The sequence below is a fragment of the Oryza brachyantha genome, chromosome 3 (genome assembly GCF_000231095.2).
Source record: "Oryza brachyantha chromosome 3, ObraRS2, whole genome shotgun sequence".
NCBI classification, from domain to species: domain Eukaryota; kingdom Viridiplantae; phylum Streptophyta; class Magnoliopsida; order Poales; family Poaceae; genus Oryza; species Oryza brachyantha.
In genome coordinates, this window is record NC_023165.2 from 22182474 (window position 1) to 22196538 (window position 14065).

At 39.8% G+C, this 14065-nt stretch overlaps 2 protein-coding genes across 3 annotated transcripts; both read left to right on the forward strand.

Moving 5' to 3' along the window:
• The first annotated feature begins 1237 nt into the window (after nucleotides 1-1237).
• Nucleotides 1238-3889, forward strand: LOC102721353 (ferredoxin C 2, chloroplastic). The gene is made up of 8 exons (XM_006651635.3): nucleotides 1238-1360; nucleotides 1453-1642; nucleotides 1757-1820; nucleotides 2392-2480; nucleotides 2989-3057; nucleotides 3187-3231; nucleotides 3446-3505; nucleotides 3605-3889. Exons 1-7 carry the CDS (start codon nucleotides 1335-1337, stop codon nucleotides 3488-3490), a joined length of 528 nt encoding a protein of 175 aa, XP_006651698.1. The 5' UTR covers nucleotides 1238-1334; the 3' UTR covers nucleotides 3491-3505; nucleotides 3605-3889.
• Nucleotides 3890-10290: 6401 nt separating this feature from the next.
• Nucleotides 10291-13055, forward strand: LOC102714714 (uncharacterized tRNA/rRNA methyltransferase YsgA). 2 transcript variants are annotated; one of them, XM_040522187.1, is made up of 5 exons: nucleotides 10291-10604; nucleotides 10704-10983; nucleotides 11156-11206; nucleotides 11728-12049; nucleotides 12226-13055. In XM_040522187.1, the coding sequence occupies exons 1-5, from the start codon at nucleotides 10312-10314 to the stop codon at nucleotides 12237-12239; spliced, it is 960 nt and encodes a 319-aa protein (XP_040378121.1). In that variant the 5' UTR covers nucleotides 10291-10311; the 3' UTR covers nucleotides 12240-13055. The 2 variants fall into 2 exon arrangements, with proteins under 2 accessions (XP_040378121.1, XP_006650417.1); XM_006650354.2 differs by lacking the exon at nucleotides 12226-13055 and having other exon boundaries at nucleotides 11728-12188.
• The last annotated feature ends 1010 nt before the right edge of the window (nucleotides 13056-14065 follow it).

Sequence of the window (14065 nt, forward strand, 5' to 3'; positions counted from 1 at the left end):
TAATTCTAAAAACATCATTATTTTGTGATCGATCTTGTTGATTTTTTTTAATCATTAATAATCAAAGTTCAAAACTTTTGATTTAGTATTATCTCAAATATAACCATATTTTTAAACGGAGGTAATGTTGAATTAATATATGGATCTTAGCCCATATGAAAATTAATTCTTTAGAAAATCACAAAAATCCATCACCTCATGGCTCATGCCATGTCATATGAAGAAATTTACTACCACCTTGCCTATTTTAGAAGAGGGAGACCTCCTAATAAGGGGATGGTGTTCTAACTCTTAACTATTTGAGATGTGTGGTGGAGAGAACAAGATGAACACGCTTGCCTCGCCAGGTGAGCGTACGCAACATGCGCGTGAATGGTCTCATCAAAATTGGGTCCTCTCATCCTTGCATATATAGACATAACTATGTTTCGCTGCAATTCGGTTTTGTTTTATTAGAATATGTCGGTACATGCAACAACGCGTTGTGGAGTCCGGATAAGATACGTGTGACTTATCCTTTTTGGTTACATAAAATAAAGATAAGGCATACATCATGATCACGCGACATGTTACCTCTATATGTACTGAGCCACCGTCTTGTTGCATAACACGAAAATGAAAAAACAATCTAGGTTTTTGCCTCCTCCTATGTACTGCGCTGGCGTTGTAGTCTAATCCGTTCCGCTTGGCAGTGTACACTAGCGATCGAGAGAGCAGGTCTCTGAAACCTTCGTCTTCGACGTCCTGCACTGGGAAAAAACGGCAATAAGATTCTTGGGTAGCACGTTGCGCGACTATTCGTTGATCTTTCACGATGGCTCGTGTATCTCTACGCTCAAGAGCTACACGCTGACGACAACATCCGATAGCGCACATCGTTTCTCTAGTACACGAGGTCACTCGTCAACACAATCAACGACAAAATTAGAACACGTGGTATATATTCGTCATGTCTTTTATATATAATATAATTTGTTCATGTTTTACTGATCGTATGATTTGAGTATCATAATTTGTGCATGGTTAATGCTATGAAATTTAGACGGCTACCTACCCACGGAAGAACGGTCGTCTCTATGTGACGTAGGGTCAACGTGACGCCTACCTGGCGTTGGACAGGTCCTGTTGGCTGCTGTGGGCCGACGCACGCGCGGCTCAAGAGGAAGCGGCCCAACCGGCTGGGGTAACCAAAGCGCGGCAGCGGCCGCGCGCGCGTCCGTCCGTCCGGCTTTTCCCTTATCCGCTGCTGCCAGCCACAGCCGCGTCCGCGCGAGGACCCACCCGCTTCCGCTCGCTCGCGCTGCCTCCGCCGGACAAGCTCAAGCTGCTCCGCCATGGCGGCGTGCCCCGCCGCGACCACGTACGTGCGCCGCACCCGCTCTCCTCTCCTCCCCTCTCCTCTCTGACATCAGCTCACCTTGCCTTTGCCTCTCTCTCTCTCCCCTTCGTCAGGGCTCGCATTCTGCTGCCCCGCCCCGGCCCCGCCCGAGGCACGGCGACGAAGGCGCGGGCGTCGGGGCTGCGGCAGGTGGAGGGGCCCGTGTCGGAGAGGGCCTACGCGTCCTCATCCCCTGCTCCCACCCACAAGGTCACCGTCCATGACCGGCAGAGAGGGGTCGTCCACGAGTTCGTCGTGCCACAGGTAATACACACACGCACAGCTTTCCTTCCGCCGCGGTTTCCAACTAGTACGAACTTCTCGATCGTTGCTGCTGCCGTGGTCTGATTCGTGCCGTCTTGGTGGAGAGGGGCGCAGGACCAGTACATTCTGCACACCGCGGAGGCGCAGGACATCAGCTTGCCCTTCGCGTGCCGCCATGGTAGGTTTCATCCTTAATCCTCACCTACATTTATCCCTTTATTTTAATTCTTTTAGGAACGGGTATTTTTATCCTGCCTCTATATCCAACCAGATATATGCAATATTTTTTAAATTGGGAATTTAGCCCCTCAAATAATCCGAAATTCGTTTCTATGAAGATTTGATCTATCCTCGGATACTTAGGTCACCATAACGATTATGCTATATGTCCTTTCGCATCCTTTTCTTTCGATTAGCTTCGGTACTCACTACCCTAGCTTAAGTTCCAAGTTAATCTGTGCACGATTTGAGGCTTGCGAGCCATACATTGCTTCGATCAAATCCAGTATTCTCTATAGTCTGTAGGACAAAAAAAAAAATTGAACTTACTTGTCTTTGTGTATAGAGAACAATAGCCAAATTAACCATTCTAAAAAAAAAGCATTCGTATCAAACAAGCAAAATGTGTGGCATACCATGTTGATAATTCTCTATATCTTGTTGTTTCTTTTTGCATTCATATGCTTTTTGCCTTCTTCTTGTGATCTACATGAAATCCTGAGTTAATGAATACCCATCTTCCTAATCAGGTTGCTGTACTAGCTGCGCCGTTCGGATAAAATCAGGACAAATAAGACAACCTGAAGCACTTGGAATATCGGCTGAACTAAAAGATAAGGTACAATCATCTTTTCACTTACGCTTATGCTTATAAGCCAAAATTTGACCAAAGTTTTTTCACCAAAATTTATTTTTCAGCGATGGCTCTTAAGTTACTAAAAATACGTATATAAAAGTTTTGTTCACAAATTATTTTTCGTTTGCAAATATGTTGTTTGGCTTTTTCCATGGAAAAGCTAAACAACCACCTAATTGCTGCTTCTATTGTTTGCGTGCCACCTAATTGCTTCTCACAATATATTCTGTGGGTTATAAAAATTCAACATTTATTTCAATTTAATTCTTTGGAAAGATTCTATTTTCTAGAAGAGAACTAATTTAGAAATGAATTGCTGACCTGTTAGGATGTTGGAAGGTTCCCTTCAATTTTGGCACGACACAGTTGCTATGTGCTACCATTATCTTAAATTAGTGTGTGCCATTCATCATTTTGATTCTTCAATTTGGTATAATGAAAATTGAAATATTGACGTTTATGTTACATTTTTTCATGGCTTCCTTTTCAGGGCTATGCACTATTGTGTGTTGGTTTTCCAACTTCTGATGTGGAAGTTGAAACTCAAGATGAAGATGAGGCAAGTTTCTAAGTTGCCTTGTCAATATTAGTAGCTGTCTGCTTTAACTATACAATAGGAACTAGGATGTATTCTTCTGAATTCTTATGATTTGGCTGACATGTTCCACGTTAATACATCAATGTATAGGTCTACTGGCTCCAGTTTGGGAGATATTTCGCTCGAGGGCCTGTCGTGAGTATTATTAAATTTCTGGTTACTGTTGTTATGCTCAGGAACTTCCCTGTGTTAGAAAAATTGTAGCAGAAGCGCTTAAGTATTGACGCTGGCTGTGGCTGTCAACACCACTGTTTTTTCTCTTCACAGGCCTCAACACCACTGTTATTCTTATCCCTAACGTGTGTATCTTTCTGGCCTTGCTAAGACAAAATGGACTAATTTTTCGCAGGAAAGAGATGATTATGCATTGGAGCTTGCAATGGGAGATGAGTGAGCTGCGCCTTAAGAGGTGACACAGATGAAATATCAACCTCTACACTACTGAATGTGTTGTTGATTGTCTTTTTCCTTTTACCCTCATCTAACGCTCAGCTCTCATCCTTTTCAGTGGTAATATTTCTGGCCGGTAGCTCATAATCTTAAAAACTTTCTTTGAAAGCGAAGAAGGGCCTTTTTCCTCAGCTCAAACTATCCGTCTTTGGTGCTGTTACTCTGTTAGCGGTCGTTTTGGCATGGGAAAGTATGGTTTCTTGTAAAAATTCTGATTGCTAGTTTGCACCTGACAGACGAGAAACACTACAATGGGTTACATGTAAAGTTGTAAAAAGTACTTAGTCACCTAATCTTGAGTGCGAATAATGAATAATGATCACCAGAGCTATGTGTTTGAGAATGGCATGCTGTTATGGGGACCTTGGATTGAGTGCCACATATCCGAGAATATGAAATTTATACACAAAAAATGTAGTTCCATACTTAGTGTTATATGATTATATCGAGCCAAACGGAAGCTTCTAGAGTTCTCAGTGAGAATTGTAGTAAACTATAATGACTTGTATTTCTCTGCTAAGTTTCTTTGTTCGAAGAGATGCAAGGCAAGCTCGTTTTCTGATCATGTTTTGGCTTGTTTACACCGTTCAATTCTGCATGCAACCTAAAGAATGCTCGTTTGTCGAAATCGAAAACAGGAGATGATGTACACCGAGTTGGGCCCACCACATCCCAACTAACAAATTCGTTGCGCAAATGAATTATACAATTTCGTTCCACGCAACCATGAACAAAATCGGCCGTGCCAGCAAATTCGGTGCTCAAATGAATTCGGCCCACTAAATTTTCACCAGAAAATTCGGCCCTGTCAATGAATCAGCCCATCCCCATCAACAAAATTGGCCCGTATATGAATTTGGCCCACCACATACCAATTAGCTAACTCGGCCCAGAGAGAATAGGTCACCCCTAATCCGGTCAGCGATTCGACCCACGAATAAAATCGGCCTGCCTAATTTTCATCAAAAAAATCAGCCCAAGAGAAAATTCGGCCCACCTAATTTACATCAGAGAATTCGGCTCACTATTAAATATGGCCCTCTATATTGTCGCCACCAAAATCAGACCATTATCAATTCGGCCCACCAAAGTCCCCCCCACGAATTAAAAAGGCGAGCACGGCCCAAAAATATTTGCCCACCTGTTCCCGTGAAAAAAACTAAATCCACAGTTGAATTTTAATCCATCAGAAAATTAGGCCCATTCATAAATCTGGGCCTCATTTTGCCCTTTGGGCCATCACCCACGAATAAAATTAGGCCTACTTAACTGTTGTCAACGAATTCCGCCCACGAAAAAAATTGAGCCCAGGGTACTTCAGCGAACATTTTCGGCCCGACGCTAGATTGAACCTACTTGTTTCTCGTTACGGAATTTGGCCCATCAATGTCCTGTCAACGAATTCAGCCCATTCTTAAATTTGGCCTACTTAATATGTTGGGCTGGCCAGTGAGTTGGCCTACTTTATTACCGAATTTGGTCCACCAGTGAATTTGGCATACTAATGTCCTTACAACGAATTTAGTCTATTCGTAAATTTGGCCTACTTATTTGACATGAGAGATTTCGGTCCAAGAATAAGTAAGGCTGGCCAGCGAATTTGACCCACTTTATTCTTGTTAATAAATTAGGCCCACTTATTTTCCCGTCCGATAAAGTTTCTAAGTTGAAACTCAAGATGAAGATGAGGCAAGTTTCTAAGTTGCCCTGCGAATATTAGTAGCTGTCTGCTTTAACTATACAATAGGAACATTGATAATATCCGCTTGTGCTTTCAGATGGGTATGTCATTTTCGTCTAATTGTTAAAGTGTGTGACATTTCATTTGAGTTCATAATACATCAATGAGCATATATGCATTCTCAAAACTACATGGTTCATGGTCACATGGATCAAACCACTGTTGCATATAAAGTTGTTTTGGGAGCTCATTTTACTTCTTATTTTGAACTAACCAACGTTATATATTTAAATATGGAGGAAGTACTACTGGAAGTATGCAAAATTATCTGGTTTGCACTTCTGGCATTTTGAACTTGATGCTTTATTAAGCATAAGGTTAGAGCATTCTGGGTTAGAAGACTGGATACTACACAAAAATATATTATCCTATTGTGCAGCATCAGATGAAGTGTAGTTAGCAGATGCCATTACACGAAAAATCTGCACGGGTGTAGCCTATTAGAAATTTACTGATCTTATCGCTTGATTAGTTTTTGACTACCTCTATGCTTCAAACAACATTTAAAACCAACCAGCAGCAGAATAGGGTATTTCTTCTTCCAGCTTGCTGTGATCCTTTCAATGAAAACGCCCCCATAATCCTCAGACCCTGTAGAATTCTCCGTCAGAGAGGAAGTAGATTAGTTTTGTCGGGTGTTTTTGGACCATCATCTCTCTAGTTCTTGAGCATGTAAATCCCTGTAATAAAAAAATTTGATGGAACCACGTCGTGGTGCTGAATATAGTGGCAGTGGCATGATGATCCTAGCAGAATGGAACTTGCAACTGTGCTACCATTCTTTATTATTCTTTTTGTGATTGTTTTCTACTTGCCGGTCAAAAAATATTTATCGCTTAAGATAAGATTTTGTTAAACTTCTAAAATTTGACCAGTAATTCTGTATTATAATAAATTTTAAAAATATGTTTACCAGTTTGCACCTGACGGACGAAGAAAACTATTTTCAATCTTGAGTGCGATGAATAATGATCACCGGAGCTTCACCCTCGTATTTTCAATTATGCTTATGATTATTTTTAACAATTTAAAGTTGATTTTGGTGGTTTCATTGTACTTTATTTATTATTTATTATTTTTTTATATTGATAAGAACATGTGTATAAAATTTATATTCATATTATTTTTCATTTATAAATACAAAAGATGGGCAGCTACGTTTTTGAGAATGACATGCTGTTATGGATACCTTGGATTGAGCGCCAGATATTTGAGAATATGAAATTTATGTACAAAAAAATTAGCTCCAAATACCTATTGTAATATCCATCCAAACGAAAGCCTGTATAGCTCGTCCCAGGGAGAATTTCCAGTAAACTATAATGTCTTGCACTTTTCTGGTATGTTTTTTTGTTCCAAGAGGTGCAGGGCAAGCTGGTTTTCAGTTTTCTGATCATGTTTTTGCTTCTTTACAGCGTGCAATTCTGCGTGCAACCTAAGAATGTTGGTCTATCGAAAACTGGAGTTGATGTACAACGAATTCAGCTCATCACACCCCTACCAACAAATTCGTTTCGCAAACGAGTTCAGCCTAACAATTTTCCATCAACAATTCCGTTCCACGTGTGGCCATGAAAACAATCGGCCCGGAAAGGAATTCGGCCGAGTAAATTTTCGTCAGCAATTAAGGCCCGCAAAGGAAATCAACCCATTAATTTCCCGCAAACAAGTTCGGCCCTTAAAGGAATTCGGCCCAATAATTTTCCATCAACAAATTTGGCCCGCAAAAGAAAACGGCCCAGTAATTTCCCGCAAACGAATTTGGCCTGCAAAGAGCAGTAACGTCAATCCGCAAAGGAATTCAGCCCAATAATTTCCCGTCAACAAATTTGGCCCGTAAAATAAATCGGCCCGTAGTTTCCCGCCAATAAATTCGCAAAAGATTTCGGCCCAGTAATTTCCATTCGGCCCGCAAAGGAATTTGGCCCAAATTTGGCCCGCAAAAGAAAACGGCCCAGTAATTTCATTAATGCGGAAGTAGGTAAATTTATCTGGTTTGCACTTGTTACATCTGAAGGTGATATATACGGAGTAGCTAGGTTAATGTCATTAATGGCATTTTGAACTTGATGCTTTATTAAGCAAAAGGTTAGCACATTCTGGGTGAGAAGACTGGACACTACACAAAAATATATTCTCCTATTGTGCACCATCAGATGAAGTGTAGTTAGCAGATGCCATTACACGAAAAATCTGCACGGGTGTAGCCTTCCAACTTGCTGTGATCCTTCCAATGAAAACGCCCCTAGAAGCCTCAGACCTTGTAGAATTCTCCATCAGAGAGGAAGTAGATTAGTTTTGTCGGGTTTTTTTTTATACCATCTCTCTAGTTCTTGAGCATGTAAATCCCTGTAATAAAAAAAAATGATGGAACAACGTCGTGGTGCTGAATATAGTGCCAGTGCCATGATCCTAGCAAAATGGAACTTGCAACTCTGTTACCATTCTTTATTATTCTTTTTGTGATAGTTTTCTACTCCACCAATCAAAAACATTTGTCGCTTAGGACAAAATTTGGTTAGACTTTGACGAGTAATTTTGTGTTCTAATAAATTTAAAAATCTAATAAATTTATGATATTATGATGGTATTCTTTTAGGGGCATCTATGTATATTTTTATTTTGTATTTAAATTAAGCATTTAAAAATTCTTGATGTTATAATCTTATAAGTTTGGGGAGTATTCATTCATATGAAAATTCTGTATTTTTCTGAATGCGCTCATGGACTCGTACTCACTTTCAACCCTATAGTCCGAATAATTTCGATAATATCAGACCTTTACTCACTTCAAACCGCGCGCTTAGTTATTCCTGCTTGGCGAATTATTTTCACTTGTGAAAGAAAAGGTCAAACAACATTATTCGAAAACGGAAAATAATTTATGAATAAATGTGGACGCTGTTATGCCCAGGAACTTCCCTGTGTTAGAAAATTTGAAGTAGAAGCCCTTAAATATGGACGCTGCACCACCGTTTTTTTTTCTTCACATGCCTCAATACCACTATTATTCTTATCCCAAACGTGTGTATCTTTCTAGGAAAGAGATGATTATGCACCGGAGCTAACACCATGTTGTTTTCAATTATGCTTATGGTTATAAGACAAAATTTAAATTTTTAACCTTAAATTTAGAGTTAACTTTGGAAGGTTTCATTGTAGTTTATTTTTTAGCGGTTTTTGAATTTAGATCGCTAAGAACACATATATAAAAAGTTATATTCACAAATTATTTTTTGTTTATAAATATACCGTTTTGTTTTTTTCTTAAAAACCAAAAGATGGGCAGCTATGTGTTTGAGAATGGCATGCGCTAACACCCTTATGTTTTCAATTATGCTTATGCTTATAAGATAACATTTAAATTTTTAATCTTAATTTTAGAGTTGACTTTAGGGGGTCTCGTTGTAGTTTATTTTTTAGTTGTTGCTTTTGTATCGCTAAGAATATATATATATATATATATATATATATATATATATATATATATATATATATATAAAAGTTACATTCACAAATTAATTTTTATTTGTAAATATGCTTTTGTTTTTTTTTAAAAAAAAACCAAAAGATGGGCAGCTGTGTTTGAGAATGGCATGCTGTTAGCCTGTTACGGAGACCTTGGATTGAGCGCCCGATATTTGAGAATATGAAATTTATGTACAAAAAATGTAGTTCCAAATACCTAATCCATATCCAACCAAACGAAAGCTTGTAGAGCTCGTCCCAGGGAGAATTTTCAGTAAACTATAATGTCTTGCACTTTTCTGCTACGTTTTTTGTTCCAAGAGATGCAGTGATGCAGGGCACTAGGCAAGCTGGTTTTGTGATCATGCAGAATGTTCGTTTGCCGAAACTGGAGTTTGTACAACGAATATGGCCCAAACAATTTCGTTCCAAACATGATCACGAACAAAATCGGCCTGCTTAGTTCGAGCCAACAAATTCGGTCCATAAATGAATTCGGCCTAGTAATCTCCCGTCAGCAAATTCGGCCCCCTCAATGAATTATTGCCCACTTAACATCCATCAAATTGGGCCCCTTTCTCAATTTGGCCCACCAAATACGTATTCCCTAACTCAGCCCAGAGAGAAATAGTCATCCCTAATCCCGTTAAAATCGGCCTCTTTAATTCAGACCTAAAATGAATTCGGCCCACTAAATTCCCATAAGCAAATTCAGCCTTTCAATGAATTTTTGCCCACTTAACATCCATCACCGAATCAGCCCATCTCCGTCAACAAATTCGGCCCGTGTATGAATTTGGCCCACCAGAGTCCAATTATCTAATTCGGCCCAGAGAGAATATGTCACCACTAAGGGCAGTCCCAATGATGTATTAATGGTAGTTTCTATCCTCATTAAATAGCCTGCCACATAAGCAAAATGATGACATGGCAGCCTAATTAATAAAGAAAGAGAGAAGAAAACTTAGAAATGGTTTCCTCATGAAGAAACCAAGTCTTCTCTTCACCCAATGCACCAAGAAACTTTGAATTCATCATTGGGGAGAAACCACTAGTTTCTAGGGAGCATGTGTCATGTTCATCATTGGTGGAAGATATAGGGTTAGGAGAGAGAAAGATAAAATAATTATTAGTTGAAGACACCTATATTGTGAACAAAATTTCTATAAATGATTTTTTATACTATGGTAAACGTGTCTGCCCTAATCCGGCCAGCGATTCGGCCCATGACTAAATTTGGCCTGACTAATTTCCGTCCACGAATTCAGCCCAAGAGTAAATTCGACCCATCTAAATTACGTTCGAGAATTCGGCCCAATACTGAATACGGCCCACTGGAAATCTGGCAACTAATTCGGCCCACTTATAAATTCGGCCTATTTATTTGAGACCAGAGATTTCGGCCCAGAACTAGTGTGTTTGGCCCAGTAATGTCCTGCAACTAATTTAGCCCATTGGTAAATTTGGCCCACTTTACTCTCGTTAGTAAATCAGGCCCACTTATTCGGAACAGTGCAATAGATAAGGCAGCATCGGAAGCGGCCGGCGCCGCGGCGATGCTTCTGGCGCAAGCTCCCCCGCCGTCGCCGCCCCTGCCGTCGGCGGCCAGCTCACCGCCGCGGCGATGCTACTGGCGCACACTCTGTCCTAGCTGCGTGCCCTCGCACCGGGCCGCCGTCTCGACGGCCGCCGCGGCGAAGGCGGCGGCTCCTTCCCGGGGCGGGCAATACCACAAGCAGGTGGCGAGCGTGGCGAACCCCCTGGTGAAGCACTGCGTGAAGCTCAGGCTCTCCGCCGCTTACCGCCGGTCCTGCCGCCGCATTCTCCTCGTCGGCCTTGTCCCCATCCTGTAAACTTCTCTGTTCCCTTATTATTTCGTTTAATCGTTTGTTCTGAGTCTGAGATGAACTTTCCTAGTTATGTATATATCCTATACGATTTGCTGCAGGGAGATGTGTAGGTTTGAGTTGTCATCCATCGATAACTTGCTTCTCTTAGACGGATTAGAGCTTCCAGATGAATTATACGAGTTCTCTGGCAATGTCGTGCATGTTAGTGCCGCTGTGATGAAGAAAATTTCTGGGATGCAGTCAGTTGATTCAACTGAGGCAATTGCCATCATTCACATGCCTAAGTATTTCTGCGACCTTGACAGCGACCAGGGTGGAGCTGTTCTTGATGAGTTGTTCTGTTCCGCAAATAGGATTTTGGTTCTTGATGGGATTCAGGTAAAAAAAAATATTCCGCTATTACGTGTACGAAATGGATTCCATTTGGTGCATAAGACGCACATAATATGTTGTTGTTTATTTTCAGTTTGAGCTAGTCTATTTAATGCCTCTTAAGCATGTTTGATAATTTTTTTCGCTGGACCTCATGCTGTTCATGATGATTCTGCAGGACCCTGGTAACCTTGGAACATTGATAAGATCCGCTTGTGCTTTCAGATGGGTATGTCATTTTCTTCTAAGTGTTAAAGCGTGTGGCATTTCATTTGAGTTCATAATACATCAATGAGCATACCTGCATTCTCAAAACTACATGTTTCATGGTCACATGGATCGCACTATTGTTTCGTATAAAGTTGTTATGGGAGCTCATTTTACTCCTCAATAATAAGTTGCTACTCTTCTGGCTATCCCAGCCAAATAATAAGTTGCTACTAGAAGTATGTAAAACTATCAGGTTTGCACTTCTGTTACATCTGAAGGTGATATATAGCTACAGCAATTCCATTGCCATTTTGAACTTGATGCTTTTCAAAAGGTTAGCACATTCTGGGTTAGAAGACTGGGAACTACACTAAAATATATTCTCCTATCGTGCAGCATCAGATGAGGTGTAGTTAGCAGATGCCATTACACAAAAAATCTGCACGTGTGTAGCCTATTAGAAATTTACAGCTGTTGTCTCTTGATTAGTTTTTGCCAACTTCTATGCTTCTAACAACATTTAAAACCAACCACCAACAGGATGGGGTATTTCTTCTTCCAGCTTGCTGTGATCCTTTCAATGAAAAAGCTCTCCGTGCAGCTCGTGGAGCCTCATTGCAGCTTCCAGTTGTTTCTGGTAACTGGTCTGATCTGCGTGCTTTGATGGCTAAATATGATATAAAGATGCTGGCTGGTCATCCAGAAAGCAGCAGTAATGGATCTGAACGAACCCACGTTCTATCTAAAGAACTAGCAGATTCACTGAGAAGTGAGTCAGTGTGCTTAGTGTTAGGAAGTGAGGGCAATGGCCTTTCTGTGGAGACCCTTCAAGCCTGTGAGCTTGTAAACATTCCTATGGAAGGTACATTTGAGTCTCTGAATGTTTCAGTTGCGGGTGGTATCTTCTTATTTATGTTACAAACTAAACAGCAAAAAATGGCAGAAATTTAACTGTTTAAGTCACCCTTGCAATTTTTAATACTTTTATTGTTCTTGTCCAATTTGTTACATGGGTTCTTATTTCTGACATCATTGCAGATAACTTAATATGAGTCCAAAGTGAAGGAACACACTGTTAGAGGAAGATGCTAGTTTACAGGCAAAACAAAATGGAATTAAATATATACCCCCTGCACAGTTGACATGTGGGGTCATCTAAGGTCACTGACATGTGGGGACAGGAGGGTAAATCCTCAATTCCAATCTAAATGAAGGGTATATGATCAAATTTACATGTTTTTTTCACAAGGATTAGTGGATGGCACTACATGAAACCTACTATATCCATTCCAAAATATAAGCATTTCTAGGTTGTTTAGCGTAGACTAAGAATATATGAAAAGATTCCCTTTTAGTCATTTTAATGGTCAATTTTTGAATTTTAAATTGATTAGATTCCCTTTCTAAGCATCTAATTGACTCTGAAATTATTGGAATGATTGAAATAGTGGGGATCAGTGCAGAAATGTTTATATTATGGTACAAATTTGAACCCTAGAAATGCTTACATTTTGAAATGGATAGAGTATTAAATGATGATGGAATGAACCGACTAAAGAATTTTTAAATGGCCTAATTGTGCAGATAACCAATATAACTTTGTATGATCATTGCAGTATGCATTCATACTACTGAAGTTCACCATGCAGTTGAAATAAATAGATATAATTTATGAAATATCCACCATAAATCACTGCAGCCTTGCCTTTGGCCCTCGAAAATTCCAGTTAGTAGCATCAATCAAAGATTGTGGTCCTTTAACAATATGAACCTTTCGAACAAGCCAGATTAGTACCCGTGGTCCACAAGGTTATGTAAATTATATGTGTATAATGTTGTTGATTGTTGCTGAAATCCTTTTATGCGACCCAAGCATTTATTATATAAAATTGAAGTACGTTGGATACATTTAACTGTGATCAGTTGAATCCTTATGCAAATTTTGCTGGTTAAATGTGTGTTGGATGTTTGTGAGTTATAGATATGAACATTTAAACAGTGGATTATATCTTCTGTATCGATTGATATATGAATCTTCTGAACTGAAATAATCCAATTGGAAGCTTTAAGACTTAGTTGAGATATGATTCATCATCTGAGGCCAACTTTATGTTCTTTCTTGTGCTGGACCTTCCAAATGTTGTAGATGACTAGCATCTTTCAGTATTGCTGCTTGGTGTTGTGGGCTGTGGAATCCTCAATACGTAATCCAGCTAATGCTATATAAGAATAAGATCAGCAAAAACTCCTGGCAATATGTCTGCACTCTAATGACATCTTCCACATATTTATTATGGGATCTTACATGTGATCCACCATTGGTCACTCAAACTGGTGCTGTCCTTAATAAAGACATCTTGCAGACTTGATTTTGTGGCACTACAACTTATTTCAGTCTCAATTAGTTGGTGTTCAGAGAAAAGTGTGTCTTTTCAGGTAAAAGCTTCTTACCCGTGAGAGCATCCTGAGTCATATGCATATCTAGTTCTTTGATTATTGTCCTAAACATATTGTCGTGGGGATGTACGTCTGTCATTCACTAAAACGGGGGTACTCCAACTTCCCTGTTTCTCTTGTAATAATACTTACCTGCATTCCTGCAATGCCTGCTGTCTATAGCCAATGACGTACATGGTGGTATAAACTTGCTCATCTTACTGTGAATTTTGTATTTTTTAGAAAAATATTATTGGCTCCACAAACACTTCTGCGATCATTGATGGCTAATTTTGTTGAACCCTTCCATTTTAACTACTTTTTTTCTTCTGCAATGCACTCATCTAACTGCTGGCGGTCTAGGGATGGATATTTTTACTATACTATTCCACTCAATGAAAAACTGTTAGTGCTCACTTTTCCTAATGGAACAAATACCATG

Excerpts from the sequence above, each read along its gene's own strand:
- LOC102721353 (XM_006651635.3), top strand. The coding sequence starts at position 1,335 with ATGGCGGCGTGCCCCGCCGCGACCAC. Across the intron at positions 1,643-1,756 it reads ACGAGTTCGTCGTGCCACAG|GACCAGTACATTCTGCACAC; the intron begins GTAATACACACA and ends AGAGGGGCGCAG. Across the intron at positions 1,821-2,391 it reads GCCCTTCGCGTGCCGCCATG|GTTGCTGTACTAGCTGCGCC; the intron begins GTAGGTTTCATC and ends CTTCCTAATCAG.
- LOC102714714 (XM_006650354.2), top strand. The coding sequence starts at position 10,312 with ATGCTTCTGGCGCAAGCTCCCCCGCCGTCGCCGCCCCTGCCGTCGGCG. Across the intron at positions 10,605-10,703 it reads GTCGGCCTTGTCCCCATCCT|GGAGATGTGTAGGTTTGAGT; the intron begins GTAAACTTCTCT and ends GATTTGCTGCAG. Across the intron at positions 11,207-11,727 it reads CCGCTTGTGCTTTCAGATGG|GATGGGGTATTTCTTCTTCC; the intron begins GTATGTCATTTT and ends AACCACCAACAG.